Consider the following 17873-nt stretch of genomic DNA (forward strand, 5'->3'; position numbering starts at 1 on the left):
TCCTCTCCTCCCGCTTTCTTCTGTCAACTTGGTGGTCTCACCTTTGGCCTGTGGGTCTGCACTCCATGCGGCGCCCACCCTTGTCCACGTGGTAATGGCCTTTGGGGCTGCTTGCTGACAGTTACTAAGTGGTCGCCCTTCCCTGTCTATCACGGGCCCACCTTTATCTGATATTCTAGAGGGATCTTTCAAATCTGACTCTATCTCCCCCACTCCTAAAGAGCCTTTAGGATAAACTCAGGGGCAGGTGTGGACCCAGCGCTGAAGCTTCCGGCTTCAAGGGCCCTCTTTAAAGAAGAGAACACAGAATACCTCAGCTTTCCAAGTCTTGCAAGAACATGTGACCTGGGGAACCCATTCTGAGGGTGCGGAACCAGGGGCCTGGGTGCGGAGGCTGAGCCTCCCTGCGCCTCACGGGAGAGCCTCCTCACAGGGGTGTGGGCCGCCCTCAAGGTTTCCCTCCTGCCCTCCTCCGACTGGTTTCTGCTGGGATTTCTTGGGTTCCTTTGGTTTCAAAACCCAGATCTGGGTCACTTGTCAGGTCATTACAGGACCCTTATTTCAAGAGACGCTGAGTTTAACTGCACTGTGCGTCCTGATCTTTCTGAACTACAAACTTAAACACGCCGTCTTTGGCTCTCCATTGTCCTTGGGAGAAAGTCCATTCTGTGTCCAGCAGCCCATGGGTCCTGGGGTCTGGCTTCAGCTGCCTTGGGCGCCCTCTCCCTCCGGCTCCAGCCACACTGGTTTCCTTTGGTCCCGCCGCGTGCCATGCTCCCTCCTGCCACAGGGCCTTTGCACATGGTGTCTGCTCTGCCAAGATGCTCTCCCTCCGCAGTCTGTCTCTCATGGCTAGTCCCGACTCAGCCTCCAGGTTCCAGCTGTGCTGCGCTTCCCCAGGAGTGTCTCTGAGCCAGCAGGTGGGCTCACTGTGATGGCACTGGGGGTTCCCTCAGAGCTCCTCTGTACCTCTGCAACTGCACCTCTCCATCTCCTCTGCCAGATGGATCAGTTGATAGGAGAGGGGCCTGTCTGTCTCCCTCCACCTGAGCTCTAGGCCACAGCTGCCAGCCCGGGCCCAGCAGATGCTCAGGGCATGTGTGCCCAAGGGATGAGGGAGGGCACCCTGGTGTCCCCTTGGGCCCTGGCGCCCCGGCCCTGAACCTCCCCAGAGCCCACTTGCCAGTGCCGGTGATCCATGTGCTGCCGGATGAGTGTGTGTGGGGCCACCGTCCCGTACTTGTCCACCTCAGGGGTGTTCATGTCGTCGATGAAGTAGATGAGCTTCTTGGTGCCTGGTGGCCCGAAGCTCCTCCCAGATTTCTTCTCCAGCGGCTTTTCAAGAATCCCTAGGGAAGGATGGGTTGGCTGCCATTGAGCCTGGTAGGTCCCAGTGGGAGGCCCTACCTGACCCAGGGCCCCCAGCTCTGCACGCAGAGGCCTGGGAGGTGGTCCTGGAGGGGTCATGGACATGGGGGGGCTTGCACTCCGTCCACTCCCGGGAGTGAGGGAGGGCGCCGTGGCCACTGGGGGCTGGAGGCAGGGCTGCAGGAAGCTTGCCCTCAGTCAGCCTGGGGCCACCTCACGTCGGGTATGGGGTGAGCTCTTGTGGCATCTGCATGTGAGCACTGTGATGAGGCGTCCTGGCTGTCACTTCCGATGCCCTATCCCGGGGATAAAGGCCAGAGGATGGGGGCATGCAGAGTGCAGGGGACCCTGCCAAGTCCCTGGGTCTTTGGTGAGAAGGGACAATGGGGAATGTGGGGGCCCCCCGCACCCCTGCCCCTCAGCACCGGTCGGCCCACCCTGGCCGCACCCTGCAGCACAGCCGAGGTCGTGTAGAAGTTGAAGGGCACGGCCTGCACCAGGTACTCGTCAGCGCTCAGGCTCTGCAGCTTGTCGCCCATCAGCACCGACTTGCCGGTGCCCGCGTTCCCCACCAGCATCACCGGCCACGCCTTCTCCATGAGCAAGTCCATGAAGTAGCGGAGGCGGATGGTTTCCGTGGTGTGCACCAGAGAGGCCTGGGGGGCGGGGGGGGGCAGGGCTGCAGCCCTCAGACCCGCCGCGGCCTCCCCCACTCCCACACCTGGACAGTTCGCTAAATCTCATTTTACTGCAAAGGCTCTGCTGTTGGAAATGGTTTGCATGTGCACATCCCGCCAAGAGGGGTGGACCCTGGGGCCCTGCGACCTGCACGTTCAGTCCTGCTCCTGAATCGCCAGTCGACCGTCCCCAGCTACCTGCAGTGGGATGTCAGGGTCCAGCTCGAAGCGGGGCACTTTGTCTGTCCAGGGCAGGAACTTCTTAGTGTCAGGATCGATGTAGTAGTCAAAGATGGTTCCCTGCGAGGGGAGCTTGATCGTTTTAAACTCGCTGATCCACCATTTGCTGAACTCGACTCGATAATCTACAAGCTGTTACAAAACAACACACATAAAAAAGGCTGAGCTAAGAGGGAAGCCTCAGGCCTCATCCGGGGGCCTCATCCAGGTGGCCAGTCCCTGCGGCAGCCGGCCGCTCACCTGGTCCTGGAACATGGCTCCCCCAAAGGCCCAGAGGCAGGCAAACACAAAGTAGAGCTCGTATAGCTCCTTGGGGGAGTCGGGTGGTGCGTTCTTCTCCGTGAGCAGGCACTCGAGCAGGTACAGGGCCGTCTGGATGAGTGTGATCTCAGGCACCGGCGTGATCTTCTTAAAGCCAAAGCGCACTTTCTCCAGGCACGTGGGCAGGTACTTGTCAAAGAGGATCGTCAAGTTGGCCTTTTCTGACTGCACCGTGCGCCTCTCAATCCAGCTGCTCACCACCCTGGGGAAGGCGGGGAGGTGCTGGGTGACGGGGCCACCATGTTGCGTCTGCCCAGTTGTCCCTCCCCTTGGAGATCGCCTCCTGGCACCTCCACGCCATTCTGGTGCTCCTGCCTGGCCATGGGGCCAGACACAGACCTTAGGAGGGTCTGAAGAGGGTACTGGGGTTGTGGGGTGTGCTCTTTCCCTAGGATCCTGGCTGTGGGGGAGCCATAAGCCTGGAACAACTGTGAGCCATCCTTGCTACCCCAAGTGAAGCTAATACTGAGGTCAGTAGAGCTGGATATACAAGAGGAGAGGGGAGGGGAAGAGGCTGGTTTCATGAGGTCATGGAGGGAGGGAGAGAGAGTGAGGGGAGAGACCAGGAGAGGAGCAGGGACATCTCATTACATCACCTGGATTCCTGGATCCAGCCATGCCTGAAGCACCCCTTGGTGAATTTAGCCACTTCAAATTTTTTTTTTTGCTTCAGCCAGTTTGAGTTGAATTTGTCAAGATCAGTGAAAAGTCCAAACTAATACAACAGGCAACTTTTGAGGAGCTGTTTAGGTTTGCCTGGCACACTGCCCACCTCTAGGGTTGCATAGAGTGGCCGACCACAACGGAGAGGGTGTGGGCTCGGGAGCCCTGCTGCCAGGGCCTGAACTGGCCCTGCTGTGGCCAGCAGCGGCCTCGGGAAACTTACTCAACTTGTCTGGGTCCCACATTTTTCATCTGTAAATGGGAGTGATGATGATAACTCCCATTTCAGAGGACTGCCTGGGCTGATATTTTTAAACCCCATAGAAGGGAGTGAGTGCTAAATAAGTGCCTCCTAAAAGCATAGATGGTGTCCAGCTTCCTCGCAGGTCAGCGAGCACGTCATCTCCAGGATGCCTGGAGCGTGAACAGGAAGCTCGTGTTACCAAACGCAAGTGAGCTGCTGCCCGCAGCCCGACAGAGATGCCTCTGTGGGTGAGCTCGGGTTCTGGACATGCTGCCCTGACCGAACTCCACTCGAACAGAGGGCTGACGGCTAGAATCCACCACCACGTGGGGCTCTGGCTGATCCAGGATAGAAAACCTGTGTGCGGTCTGGGTCTGCAGGCAACACCCGGCGCCCCAGTGGCTGGCACAGTTCAGAACCGAATTCCACATACAGTAGGTCTTCAGAGTGGAGACTAATTTGGAAGTCTGTATGTGGATTGTTATGTTTACCTCCTATTTTGAAGGTGTTGATGTCAAACTTTAACTTGTGCCCTGGTTAGAGTCACTCGGTGCATGTAGGTGAGCACGCTGGCTGTGATTTGAAATGCAAGCTCCGAGAGACACACACACACTTAGGAGGATGAGCTGGCTTTCCTGTCCCTGGTCTCGGGGGGCTCCTGCCCTGCCCCCAGGAGGCGTCTGGGGCAGGTCCTGGAGCCTTGATTTCCATCCGCTCGGGATGTGCTCCGCCATCTCCTGGCCCTGAGTCCCCCCTGCTCCTCCCTGGAGCCGCCGTGCAGGGGAACAGCCACTTCACTTCTCTCCTCCAGCAAAACCCGGGTCTCCTCCTGGTCCCCAAAGAGCTGTTCCCCTCTTGGTCATTCCTGGGAGCCCCAAGAACTGCTCCTGGCTGAAAGGAGCAGTTTTCTACCTCTGCTTACATCTGCTGATCTTTCCGCTCTCTCCTCCCACCCTCACCGAGTGCCCCCAGAGTGACCCACGACCCATTTTCTGCCTGTCCCCCGATGTCTCAGTGTTTCCGCTTCGACTTCGCCTGTTCCCTCGCCTTGTCTGCTGCCCACCCTGAAAACTCTCAAATGTGACAGAGTGGGCAGAGCGGTGGCCCCTCAAAAGACATATCTACCCAGCACCTGTGAATGCAGACTTATTGGGAGAAAGGGTCTTTGCAGAGTAATCTAGTTAAAGATCTCAAATCGAGACCATCCTGGGTTAGGATGGGCCCTAACCCAATGGCTGGTCCTTAAGAAGAGGGAAGCTGGGATGCAGAGGCAGGCCGGGTGGCACGTGAAGACAGGAGCAGAGATTGGAGGGCACATCTACCAGCCAAGGAACACCAAGGATTTCCCGGAGCCCCCAGAATCGGGAAGGCGCCTGGAGAGATGCTCCCTCAAGGCCTCTGGAAGGAACCAGCCCTGCCGACACCTTGATTTTGGACCTCCGGCCTCCAGACTGTGGGAGAAGAAGCCCTCCAGACTATTGTTTGCGACTGCCCCATTTGCTGTGCTTTGCTGTGGCAGCCACAGGGGACTAACTCAAGTGGGGTGACAGGCATTGCTGGAGAAGACAGCACAGCCCGTCTCGGTGGCTCCCCAGCCCTCTGTGTTCAGGCCAGCTCTGGTCCCATCCCTGGAGGAGCTACTGCACTCGGGTGTCCTTTTCAAGCCCTGGCCCAGCCAGGGTGGCTGTGTCCCAGCCAATGGTCTCACTTCCTTTGCAGAGTGGAAGAGGTGGGTGACTCCGCACCTCCTTGCTTCCCACCTACGCACTTCCTGAGCCTGGAAACACCCATGCCTGCTCTCCATGCTCCAAAAATGCTCTCATCTGAAAAACAGACTCCCCTTCATCACCCAGCTATGAGACTCTTTTCCAGAAAGAGCTGAATCTCCAGTGGCTCCTCTCGGTTCCTCCTCAATTGTCTGCCAGCTGGCTTCCGCCCCGTCACACCATGACGTTGTTCCCTCTGAGTCAGCGAGGAGCTGCCTGAGCCTGTGGCGGCTGTCTGTCCTTGGCTCCTCCGCCCTCTGGACATGACCCTCTCAGCCCCACCTCCTTCCTGAAGCATCTTCCTCCCAGGGTGTGTGGGACGCCATCCGCCTGGATCCCGACTGCCCCTGGGACTCTCCCTCATGCGCTCCTGTCTTCCCAGCACATGGTTGGTTTACCAGCTTCTTACCACTCTCCACATCTTTCCTGGGGAATCCAGTTCCCCAGCGTGGAGTGTCCCAGGGCCAGACACATGGTAGGTGCACAGAAGGCGCTGGTAGGCTGGCCAAACGAGGGATGAGTGGAGCATACACAGTAAGTGCGCAGAAGGCGCTGGCTGGCTGACTGGGTGGCGAACAGACTGCCTCCGCCCCGATGTGGCCCCCGAGCCTTGCACTTCTTAAGATGTCAACCCTTTCTCACATCCGTTCCTTCCTCCCCTGTCCTGGCGCCAGCCATCAGCCACTAGCACAGGCGGCTCTAAGCTCAGCAGAAGGGCCCATATGGACCCTGCAGGCTGGTCCACACCAGCCCCTTCCTGCCGAGAGCATCCTCATGCCTCGAGCTCCATCTGTGGGCACCCAGCCACGTCCTGGCCCAGGAACCCCACGTTCTCACCCTCATGCTCCTTGTCCCCTGGTGTCAGCCCAAACTCCAGTTCCCGCGGGAAGATGTCCTGCCTCTGTGACAGGTCCCCCAGCCCCCAGCCTTGGGGCTCCAACCCATGGTGTGAGCCTCATTTCATCAGCTGCTGCATATCACGTTACTTATTTACAAGGCTGCCCCTCATCCTCTCACTGCTGTGGCCCCGGGGCCTGAGCAGCACCTGGCACATGGTGCTCACTGGCTGCACGCAGGCGCAGGCAACCTGAAACACTGCCGACCTTGTTCTCAGGGTGGGAAAATGAAAGCAAGCTCACGGGTTCCAGCCCAGGTCTGCGGGGTTGATGTAGAGAATGCCGGCTCTGGAGACGGTGGCCGGGGTGGCCGTCCTCAGGTGGCTGATCTCGAACACCAGCCTCATGGTGCGGTTCAGGGGGATTCGCTCGTTGCTGGCCAGGGTGAGGACCTAGGAAGGAAGACAGGCCTGTGGGTTTTCCGTGGCAAATGCGCCATCATCCAGCTGGTCATCACACGGGTGCCTCTCAGAGCAAGGAGGAGGAGGAAGATGGGGGCCCTGTGCCTGTCCCCACCCCAGCCAGCTCCCCCTAACCAGCGATTCTCACTCACCCACATGCCGGTCCCACCTCTGTCCTCCTGCCCCAGGAAATGCTAGAGGCTTGGATGTCACTCTAATATTGAATCTGCTTTTTCAAACCACGGCCACTCTCTTTCCCTGGGAATTCTTGAGTTTCCTCCTCCATCCAATTGAGAATCATTTTCTTAAGGTGCTTCTAGATAATTCTGAATACTGTTTCTGCTTTCCAAGATACCAGCCATCCTTTCCATGTCACGTCACATGTCAAGTAGACAGGAATGCTTTCCACACCTGCACCTTCCACACACACCACTGCTGAGAAACGCCCAAGACAGGGCACGGGGCATTGTGTCGCACGAGGAACCTCCCTTGTTCTGAGCTCTGTGCCCGGCTCCGGACAGCCCCTCCCCGAGTCCCAGCTCAGGCAGGCTATCTGCCATGCAGGGGGTGATGGGTGGTGCTTCCCGTTACTGCAATTCTGGGGGTTAGCAGTGGCATTCGGGACCCCTCAGACCTTGTTATCATCCATGACAGTGTTGAGAGACTCGATCCACATAGGGTCTATGTCCCCATCCAGGATGATCCACTTGGGGCCATCGTGGGCGATGTTGGCCAAGTCCCGCATTATGGTGGAGAACAGGCCTGTGGGTGCAGGGCGGGCATCTAAGCGGCTCTCCTCAGGGCCAGCGAAGCCCAGGGGCTCAGACCAACCCTGTCCCCCAGGCCGCACCTGCCTGACCTGACCCTGGTGGCCCTCGCCCGGAGGTGGCCTGTCCCCCAGCTCACAGGGCCAGCAGAGGCCCGACAAGGTGGTGACTGGGCTCCCTTCGGTCAGTCCTCTTGACCCCTAGGCTCTCCTTCATGCCTCCCAGGCCCTGCCTCTGCCCCCCTCTGACCCACCCCCACCGCCCAGTCTGGTTCTTCAGGTTCAACAATGTTATGTGGAGGAGCACCACCTCCCTGCGGGGCCCTCTGCCTACTTGGCTCCTCACCCATTCCCCTCTCACCCATTCCCCCTTCGCTCCCTCGCTCACTCTCTCAGCCACAGCCCACCCAGCACTCTGGGTGTGTTGGGCTTGGAGCAAGGAAGGGGCTTGGGGACAATCCCAGGCCCTGGCCACCTGCAGGGCCCGCATCCTTGTCAGGGGAAGGAGGCAGGCCTTCTGAGGGGGGGATCCTGGAGCAGCTCCCGGCTCCCAGTCCAGGAGGGCAGCTGGGTCCCCACTGCTCTTCAGAAGCACTGTCATGCACCACATGTATGTATGGCTCCCGCCCCACAACTAGACCTGCTGAGGGTTTTCCTCAGGGCGCCTGGCCAGGCACATGGCAGAGTCACTGCACAGCACAGTGGAGCGGCCAGAAGAAAGTGGGCCTGCTGGGGTACTGGCTGAGTGCCTGGCACGTCTGCTGGCTGCCCCTTGCCCCCCGCACAGCCCCGTCCCAGGCCCCCGCTCCTGTTACCGTCTTTCCATTCCCTGGTCGCCGGGTTGATGATGCCAAAGAGCTCATCACAGGTGACGGCCTTGGGGTCCAGGTCCACTGCGACCGGCTTCCTCTTCAGGCTCTGATACGTCTTGTTGAGAGACTTGAGGACCTGGGCAGAGGTGGGGGCATTCACTCGGGGCTCGCAGGGCAGCCGCATCCTGCACCCCAACCCAGCGGGGCTGCGGAGGAGCCGCCCCCGTGTGCAGGGAGGGCCCCATGGGAACCACAGGCACGAGCCCTGCTCCGGGTCTGCTTTGCTTCGGTGACCGACAGCTCAGGCCAAAGCGGCCCGGGGGGCGGCACACCTGACGCAAGTGCTCCCGCCCACCGACCGCGGAGAGCCGTGGGCTCGAGATCACGCTATGTCAGGAAAAATTCCGTTAGTTTCCTGATAACCAAAAAAAAAATCCTTACTGGAAAAAAATTTAAGGGAAGAAAACTATCCATAACTCCTCAATGCAGAGAAAAGATTTTTAAGGACATTTGAGGATGTTTCATATACAAAAACATACATATGTACATGTATATGTATATGTATGTATATATTTCTTTTTAGAAAATTGTGTTCATACAGTTTTGGCCTTTTACCAATTAGCTGTGAGCATTTTATTACTCTTTGGAAATGACCCTTAATGACTGTAACAACCCACCCTGGGGCATCTAGGCGAACGTGTGGCTGGTCTGGAATTTTCCCATGTTTTAGCAACACTGGCTGCGCTCTCTGCTTTCCACCCCACCCCAGGCAATGGCCGGGACAGGGGACAGGCGGGCGACGGGTCGGGGGCTGGTCACAGGAGCAGGGGGACAAGAGGGCGGGGGTGGGGGCATGCGGGGGAGGCAGGAACTGCTTGAGGGGAAGGAGCGCGACGGGAGAACCCCGAGAAGGGCTCAGCCCCGGGGCAGCGTCCTGAGGCCGCGCCTGGCCTCCTCCCCCACCCCTTGCCACCCCTTGCCACCCCTCACAGCCTCCTTAGCCCCCGACAGATTTCAGGCTGGGGACCTCCCAGGACGCAGTGGGCTGGGGCCGCAGGGGTGGGAGAAGGGGCGGAGTCCGGCCCTCCAGCGCCCTCCGTGCGGAACGGGCGGGGCCTCCGGTGGGGGTTGGGGGCTGGGGGCGGGGCCTCCGCGGGAGGGGGGGGGCGTGCCTGGGACTTCCCGCTGCCCGCGTTCCCGACGACGAACACGGAGTGGCGCACTTGGAGCAGCTCCTCCAGCTGCACGACCTTCAGCACGAAGCTGTCTTCCGCCTGCAGCCGGAGCTCCACGATGCTCTGCTTGATGACCTGGGAGGTGCGCACAGGAAGGGCGCTGGGCAAGGGTGCAAGGCTTTCCGGTGGGGGAGCTGCCTGCGCAGCAGGAGGCACGTGGGGAACAGGGCCCTGCAGGTGGCATCAGGCGTGGAAGGGGGCCCTGCAGGCCGCACGTTCTGCACCTTCTGCCTTTGTGCTGAGACCTTGGTATGGGAGACGGGCTCTCCTGAAGCCCCCTCCAGTTCTTCCTGCGACCCCCTGACCACCGAGTAAGAGGCTGGCCTGGGCTGGAGAAGCAGCCTGTAGGCTCAAGGTGTGTCCCGGAGCACAGGGAGCCGCCCACGTACTATGGCCGGTTGGCAATGTGCCTGCCACCTAGCCCAATGTTGCACCTGCCACTTAGGGACCAATCCCCCACATGGTATAAAGGAATGTCCTCGGCGTGGCGCCGTAGTACCTACCTTTTCAAAATTCAGGTCCCGTTTCCGAGGCACGTCCAGCGCCGGGAAGAGGTCCCCAATGAGCCCCATGAACACGGGCAGGTCGTCGGTCACAATCTTGGGGATGTTGAAGTCCCTCAGCGCCCTCATCAGCACCTGGTCCTCTGCCCGGCTGGGGTCGCCCCTCTTCAGGGAACCGGCCACCACCAGCACAGACTTGATGGCTCGCAAGCCCCAGTCGTAGTGATCCTGGGAGCAGAGGATGCGAGGGGACAGCTGGGGCCACAGAGGGCTGGGGCCACCTGTACTCCTAACCGCTCCCACCCCTGGCTCTGTGGGCCCAGGACACTGTCAACACACACCTGCTTCGAGAGCAGCTCTTTGCACAAGGTGTAGAGCGTGATGAACTTCCTGGCCAGAAGGCGGGCGTCCAGAAAGCCCTCAGCCACCAGCATGATCTCGCATATCAGTTCAAAGTCAGGGACGACCATTGCACAGGGCCTGGGGAGGCCGGCACGCCTGCCTTGGGCTCTCGCACCCCGCCTCCCCCCAGCCCCATCACCCAGGTGCACAGCCCACTGCCAGGGGCCCACAGCCATCTCCTTCCTCTCCTCCCCTCTCCCTGCCACCCTGCGCCCTGGGCACATCCATTCTATGGGCTCCTCCCTGAGAGCTGCCCTGAGCCTGCCTGCCACCCTCCTGTACCCAGGGCATGGCAGGCTGTGCCTCAGTGGGACCCGCGCCCCAGGCAGACAGAGGGCAGGAGGTCCGCCGCAGCCCAGGCCTGCTGGGTCCCTCTCTGTCAGGAGCCCTGTCCCCACGAGGCCCCTTTCTCAGCTTGTGCTGGCCTGGCTTGGCCCCTGACCCCGGCTCACTCTCCTAGGCACACCACGTACCTGAACAAGGCCTTCAGGTTCTCGGGCAACTCCGTGCGTCCAGCATACCCGGGGTTCATGGTGATGAAGAGGCCGACCATGGGGTTGAGGCTTATCATCTCTCCCAGGAAATTAAACGTTTTTTTCTTGGCCCGAATTGCATCTTGGACACATTTTACCTAAACCATCGGTACATGAACAGTCAGTGCGGGAAGGACCAGGGTCCCTGGGCTGGAAGACATTCTTTTGTGTTAAAGTGTGTGGCTACGAATTTGCAGACAACCTTCCTGGTCTCTCCTATTTTTAAATTAAACTTTTATTTTGAAACAGTTTCAGGTTCACATGCAGTTGTTAGAAATGATGCAGAGGAGATGCTGTGTGCCCCACTGTGGGTGTGTCCCCAGTGGGGTCGTCTTGCACCAATGTGACACAGCATCACAACCAGGACACGGACATCAACAGTCAAGACTCGGGACATTCCGGGCACAGCAAAGAGCCCTCCTGTCCCTTTTTATAGCCACACCCCCTTCTTCCCCGCCGGCTCTGTCCTTGACCACCTCCCCTGCTACTGCTAAGCTGTGCTCATTTCCGTCCGTTGGTCATTTCAGGAACATCACTGAGTGGGACCATACAGATGTCATCAGACGGGCTCTCGGCACCCAGTGCAAGGCCCTGGCGATGCCCTGATGACCCTGTGGCTCGCTGCCCACTGCTGCTGAGTGGTGCTCCCCCTCCTAGCGTGTTGTGCGTCCTGTCCCTGCCCCGCAGTGACCTGTGGGAGGGCTGATTGGTAGCCATCTCCACGCCACACCGTCTTTGAGACCTTGGCTAGCAGGTGAAACCTGTGCGTTGGGGCCATGGGCTGCCTTTGACCTCCAGCTCCCGCGGGGGCGGCTGTAAGCCTCCGAGCCACCGCTGGAGGGCGGCCGACGCTCATGGTTAAAACCTAAAAAGCCTCCACCTTCACAGCAAAACGCAGGCCCTGGTAGTCCTGGACTTTCCTCCCTAGTCCGCAGTGCGGGGCTCACACCCCGGCAGGGCTGGGGGCAGGAATGGACGCCTTGAATTCTTCCCTGCCTCCCCACCATGTAAGGCCTCCCCTAATGTTCTGCCCTCATCGTGCTCCTCCATTTGAGTAAAAAGAAAGTTCAGTGCCTAAAATAGGCTCTGTGTAAATACTCTGGGGTCTGTTTATTGACTGGGGGTGTGCAACTCTGCTCCCGCATTAGGGGTGGGGGTGCCCAGGGCAGCGGCCAGCACTGCCCACACGCTGGCCCGAGGAACTGGCTGTCCATCATTCTCTCATCGCCCTCCTGGTCTCTGTCCGGTCCCAGGGCTCACGCCCACAGCCAGGTAGTTGGGTGACAGCAGTGCAGGACGTCAGTACCCACAGTCCCCTCTGATTCTGTGGCAAAGCTGCATCAGGCAACCCATTTTACAGATTAGAAAATAGAGGCACAAAGAATTTAAATCATTGCCAAGCACAGAATTAGGGAGTCCAATTAGTAAAACGGAACCAGGCTTCACACCCAGGCGCCCAGGCTGTGGGTCCTGAGCGGCTGGGGCTGGTTTTGCCACATCCATGCCTTCCTCCGTCTTCCCCCGACTCTGCTCAGCCCTGTCCCAGCCGCGCTGTGGTCTAGAAGGTCCTGCTCCAGAAGCTCGTATCTACTTATCTATCTGTTGGGGTAGGAAGAAGGGTCTCAGCACCATCAACATTCTAACTTCCGACTCCTTTTGGAAAATCTAAGTTGACTCTGGATCTCAAGGTTGACGTCAGTTTACCTGAGAAAGTCCAGTGGTCCTCAGCTCGGGAGTGCGTAGGATCACCTGAGGCATATGTTTAAAACGCAAGCCTGTTCGTCTAACTGTGGGGTGGGGCCCACACGGTGGTTTGAATCTGCAGCCCCGGGGGGTGCTGACGCAGGGCCCGGCGCCCCCTGTCCGGGCGCCCCCTGTGTGCCCCGCACTCTGGTGTGGGTGCTCCCAAAGGACTCAGGCTCCTCCCTCCTCCCCCTTTTCTTCCTGTTCACTCCCAGCACCCTTGTCCAATCGACAAACTCCTGTGCATCCTTCAGTGCCCACCTCCATTGGTGTCTGTAACAGTGCCCTCTGTCCTTGACCCCCAAGCAAAATGAATCACCCCCTCATCTGTGTTCAGGGACAGATGTGCCACCGAGTCTGATTCTGCTCTCACTTCTGTTGGCCACCCGGACTGTATGGCCCTCAAGGGCAGGGCCGAGGCCCAGCTCATCTTTGTGCCACACCGCCCCCCATGCCCCTTGGGGGCAAGGAGGGTGCGTGGGGCTGAACTGGCTCTCTGGTGTGTGGTGTATGAGGGAACAGGAAAGCCGCTAAGCCTCAGTCTGGCGAAGCAGTGAGCAATGCGTGACCTGGAGACCACCGGTGGGACCTACCTGCACAGCGATTACCGACAGGACTTCCACAGAGATCCTGTTAAATTCGTCAAAGCAGCCCCAGGCTCCCGTCTGGGCCAGGCCCTTGTAGATATTTCCACAGGACTGGAAAGGGTGGGGTTGGAGGAGAGTGTGTTGGAGAGAGAGAGAGAAGCAGAGAGCTGGCGGGGCCCCCAACTGAATCACTGTCTTGTTCTTGGCTCCCGGACCAAGGCTCAGGCTGGGCGTTCTGGGGCTTTCAGAAGGCTACCGGGCAGGATGGCCCACGTCCCGGGAGGGGTAAGTACCACATAGGGCTGGGTGCCAGGAGCAGCCCATCCTTTGCCTGTGACCCTCCCTGGAATGGGGCGTCCCCCGGGTTCCCTAACTGGTGGGCCCGGACAAGTGCATTGCTGTAAAATTCAGCCCTTGCTTCTCTCCCTTGCACAGAAGGGAGGGGCTTCCCCCTGCGGCGTGCGGGGGAGGCGTGCACATCAGGAGACTTTCTTAGAGATTTTGGTGTGACTCCGGTCTTCAGTTGGGAAATCAGGCTGCCCTTTCAGCATTTTCAGATGGCATTCCCAGTGAAGATGAAATGCCAGGGGGCACGGGCTTGGGTCTCACTTCTCTAAAATCATTGCAGCCTTGACAGTGCAGAGGTGGGCAGCCGGCAGACCCTCAGCCTTAGGAGGGAGTCCTCCATGCTGCAGGGCTCGGAAATGGACGGGGAGGGGCCCACCTGCAGGCCTAGGCTCCTGACCACAGTGCCCAGCCCCACCTCCCCACAAGGGGCTGCTTTGGCCTGGCCCTCGAGGGCATGTGCTCTGTGAGACCGGTCACCTTCCTGCAAAGTCACCAATGATTGCGGGCACCTGGCCTATCCCCGGGTCCCCTCCCTAGCCCACCTGGCTTTGCCTTAGCCCAGATGCCCACCTGGCTTTGCTTTAGCCCAGAGGTATCCACTCTGCTGGAGCCCCCGGTTGCCCGGGCAAGCTTGAAACTGAGGTTGGGGCTGGTTACCTCCGTGGGTGGGGCAGGATGCTGGGGGCTGGGCTTGTCAACCCTGGGAGCCCCTTCCAGACATGCTCATCATGTCCAAGAGGCCCCAGCTTCCCAGAAGGACCACAGTAGCCAGCAGGGGCAAAGACGCTCGGCCTGTCTGCTGGGTGGAGGCTGTCAGCAAACTGGGGACCCGGTGCCCCCTTTCTGGGTGCTCACTTTGGGTGCTGAGGCTGCAGCCTCCTGGGAAGGCTGATGGATTTGGTCCCCCACGGGACCTCTGGCCCCAGTTACAGGCCTGGGATGCATACCTTGTAGTCCATTTGCTCAGAACAGTTGAAGACGTACACCATAGTGCCCAGGGCTCTGCCGAGGTCCTTGGTGGTCTCTGTCTTGCCAGTCCCAGCAGGGCCAGCAGGGGCTCCACCCATGATCAGGTGGAGGGACTGGGTCAAGGTTATGTAGCATCTGCAAGGGACCTCTGATTACCCCGTGAGCAGGGACCCCACAGCTGCCCCACTTGCCCTGTCACTGTGGTTTCAGTTATAGCCGCCCAGCCCCAAGGCTGACAGAGAGATGGGGCAGGGAAGGACGAGGAACCAGTGTTACAGGCGCTGTGCCCACCGCGGCCTTCGGGGCGGCGGCACTGCTAAGGGAACCGCGACGGTCATGTTACATTCATTGAACGTTTACTCTGAGCAGCTTCTGGCCTGAGCGCTTTTGTCAAATAATTCGCTCAACCTTCAACAAGCTCATGAGGATTCATAAAGTATTATCCCCATTTCACAGGCTCTCAGAGAGGTTAAGCAAATCCCCCAGGGCCACACAGCCAGCGGCAGAGCACTGGAATAAGAAGGCTGGTGCCTAGCAGGCGGCAGGCCTGAACCGGAGCACAGGCCCCCCACCAGAACACACAGGCCCCCCACCAGAACACCTGGTTCCTTCAGCCTCAGTGGGGCCCGTTTGGGTCTGACGGTGCAAAGAGTCATGGGGAGGAGTCCACAGACAACGTGTGATTTCCTTTCCTGAGCTGCTTAGGAAGGGACGGGCAGGCAGCCCCTGCTGAAGGCAGCGAGCGGGCGGGCACCGCACCTGTCAGTGAGCGGGGTGATGACAAGCCGTGGTGTGTTGCCCAGGTACTCGTAGGAATACTGGATTTGGGCATCGCAGATGTTGGCAAAGCAGTGCCTCTTCTCCTCATCCCAGCGATGCCGGAGCTGGGACTGCCAGGTGAAGGCCTGAGAGCTCTCCACCTGTGGGACGTGCAGGAGCATAAGGGCCAGACCCCACCCAGGAGGGCCTGCTTGCCTCCAGGCTAGTCCCTGACCTCCAGGGCCCACTTCCCAGCCCTCTGCTCCTCCTCAGCACCCATACCAACCTAGCACTGCCCCCGGCTGAATCTTGCTGGAGAATGGGTGCTTCCAATAGGACTGCTCATCTGACTGCTTACCAGGGGTGACTCTAGGCCAGGGATGTGGGGTGTGGTGTGTGTGGCCACTGCCCGGATTAGAGTCACTTCCCCAGGAAGATGTGCTAATGGGGGTTGGAATCCCCGAATGCCAGGCCCCAGCCCGGTTCCCTGGCCCTTCCTTGGTTCACATGCCTTGGCGGTGATCATTTTGGCGACCACGTCCCGGGCGTGCACATCGACGGTGCAGATGGTCATGATCTTCATCCTGTCGCCAGCGCTGAGGTTTCCAATGAGCAGGGTGATAAGTGCATTCAGCTGACTGACCTACAGGAGCAAAGGCAGCTTGGCTGGGACACCACGTGGTGCCAATCGAGTACACACACCACTCATGAGACTGTGTGGGTCCCCAGGAGCTCACAGTTAGATAGGGAAGACCACCATGCTCTTGTTGGCGATAATGAAACACAGACAGAAGTTCTCAAGAGGGCTTAGCTGTGAAACAGCCACCAAATGGAATACCATGGAGCTACTAAGAGTGATGTGGTAGAAGGAAATCTAACGCCATGGGAAGACGGTAGATGTTAAGAAGAGTGGATTTTAAAGCTGTATGGATAGTTCATATTTTTTTACATATAAATCAATTATATGCACACAGAAAGATCATGAGTCTACATACAAGTATGTTGATAGTGGCTACATCTGGGTGGGAGATTATGGGTAGCTTTCCTTCTTTCATTAAAAAAATTATCTCCAGTTTCTAAATTTCTAACAAAGTTTTTTTTTTTTTTTTTTTTAAAGACTCGAGGTAGCATTTGATGATTTCCAGATGAGAAGTTAAAGTTGTGTATTTCTAAAGTGGTTTCTCCTGGGCAGAACCCCTGGGGTTTGCCGATCCGTGACTGCTTTGCGCCAACAGAAACAGCAGTTCTGCAAGGTGCACCCTTAGAGAATAAGCTGTTTCCGCTGACCTCTCGGCGGAGTTTCAGATGGACACGCAGGACCACACACCTGCTTTTTGTTGTAATCTTTGATAGCGTTTTCATAGCCTTCCTCCAGCCTTGCAAACGCCAGGCCCACCTCTGTGGTCCACCAGATCTGAGTGCACGTGAGCGCAACCTGCAAACAGATGGGACCCCCCCATTACGCACACAGTGAGCAGCCTTCTACTCCCAGTAAAGATATTCATGCCACTAAGTCGGGCTGCTTTCCACTGGACGATGGTTAAACACAGGGAGCAGGTGAACACAGCAAGCCCCGCCCCTCATCTCCAGCTGTCCGTCTGCCCGCCGGAGACCTGCGCTGGGTAATCAAAGATCCACTGCTCCCTCGGCTTTTCCTCGTACGTCACCACGGCTTCTGGAATTTCATGTCGGAGCGTGGCGCACATTCGGTCCAGCACTCGGTTCAGCCAGACTTCCACCTGGGAACAGGAGCCACATTGACCAGAGAGGCCAGGAGCGCGTCTAGCTCTAATGAGTTGTTTTGTTGTGGAAAAAAAAAAAAAAATTACCATTTGTCATTGTCATCCTCCCTGGGGCAGCCATGTCAAGGTTTTTATAGAGCAGTAAGAGTGACCCACTTAAAAATGTGGTTAGGCAGCCCAGACTGGGCATTTGCAGACATACATTATTTCTAGGCAGAGCAGGGAGGGGATCCAGAGAAAAATCCAGAAGAGAAGACAAGCTACACCTGAGCCTCTGAGGTGCTGTCGATGTTCAGAGATGTGGTGAGCCCCTACCTGCTCCTCAGGTTGGTCATCACGGGGTCTGAGATTGTCACAACTTGCTGACAAGCCTTGTTTGTATTTTAAAATACAAACCCTCAACTAGCTGCTACTGGGGTGGAAAGGCAAACAGGAAAATGGGGTTGGTTTGCCTTTTTAACTGTACATGCAGTGCAGGTGGACCGTGCCGCGGTTGCTGGCATTGTCTGGAAGGGTTGAGCAGGGGGCCAAATCTGAACACACTGTGATGAATGGGTCTTGTCCTGGCCCCCACCAGCCCCATCCATACACAACAACCCTGCCAGGGGCTCTAGGTCCAAAGTGTTGATGCACAGGTTTTCTTGAATGAGATTTTCTCTTTTTTCCCCAACTGATTTACCTCCAAATTACATTTTGCTTAGGCTAACATCAAAATCAACTCAGTTGCTTGATCAATACTGGGGCAACGAGACGGGGGTGGGGGCAGCGGGCAGCTTGCTGTCAGCAGAAGGAGCCAGCCTTCTGGGGTGGGCTACCCAAGGTTAGGAGGCCCCTCTGATAAAGCAAAGCCATCGTTATTCTGGACAGGCAATAGAATTTGGTGGAGCAGGTGCGTGTG

At 58.2% G+C, this 17873-nt stretch overlaps 1 protein-coding gene across 1 annotated transcript in view; it reads right to left on the reverse strand.

Moving 5' to 3' along the window:
* Positions 1-17873, reverse strand: part of DNAH17 (dynein axonemal heavy chain 17) — a 108669-nt gene that overhangs the window by 41671 nt on the left and 49125 nt on the right. Inside the window, exons 31-47 of the mRNA XM_036910419.2 lie at positions 16847-16972; positions 16561-16668; positions 15745-15876; positions 15234-15394; positions 14453-14609; positions 13164-13268; positions 10768-10925; positions 10234-10372; positions 9893-10120; positions 9327-9464; positions 8158-8290; positions 7211-7338; positions 6419-6567; positions 2526-2808; positions 2244-2417; positions 1817-2024; positions 1184-1349 (exon numbers count right to left, since the gene is read on the reverse strand). Coding sequence (XP_036766314.2) covers positions 1184-1349; positions 1817-2024; positions 2244-2417; positions 2526-2808; positions 6419-6567; positions 7211-7338; positions 8158-8290; positions 9327-9464; positions 9893-10120; positions 10234-10372; positions 10768-10925; positions 13164-13268; positions 14453-14609; positions 15234-15394; positions 15745-15876; positions 16561-16668; positions 16847-16972 — 2693 coding nt within the window. The remainder of the gene's footprint in view (positions 1-1183; positions 1350-1816; positions 2025-2243; positions 2418-2525; positions 2809-6418; positions 6568-7210; positions 7339-8157; positions 8291-9326; positions 9465-9892; positions 10121-10233; positions 10373-10767; positions 10926-13163; positions 13269-14452; positions 14610-15233; positions 15395-15744; positions 15877-16560; positions 16669-16846; positions 16973-17873) is intronic.

Source organism: Manis pentadactyla, chromosome 4 (assembly GCF_030020395.1).
Source record: "Manis pentadactyla isolate mManPen7 chromosome 4, mManPen7.hap1, whole genome shotgun sequence".
NCBI classification, from domain to species: Eukaryota; Metazoa; Chordata; class Mammalia; order Pholidota; family Manidae; genus Manis; species Manis pentadactyla.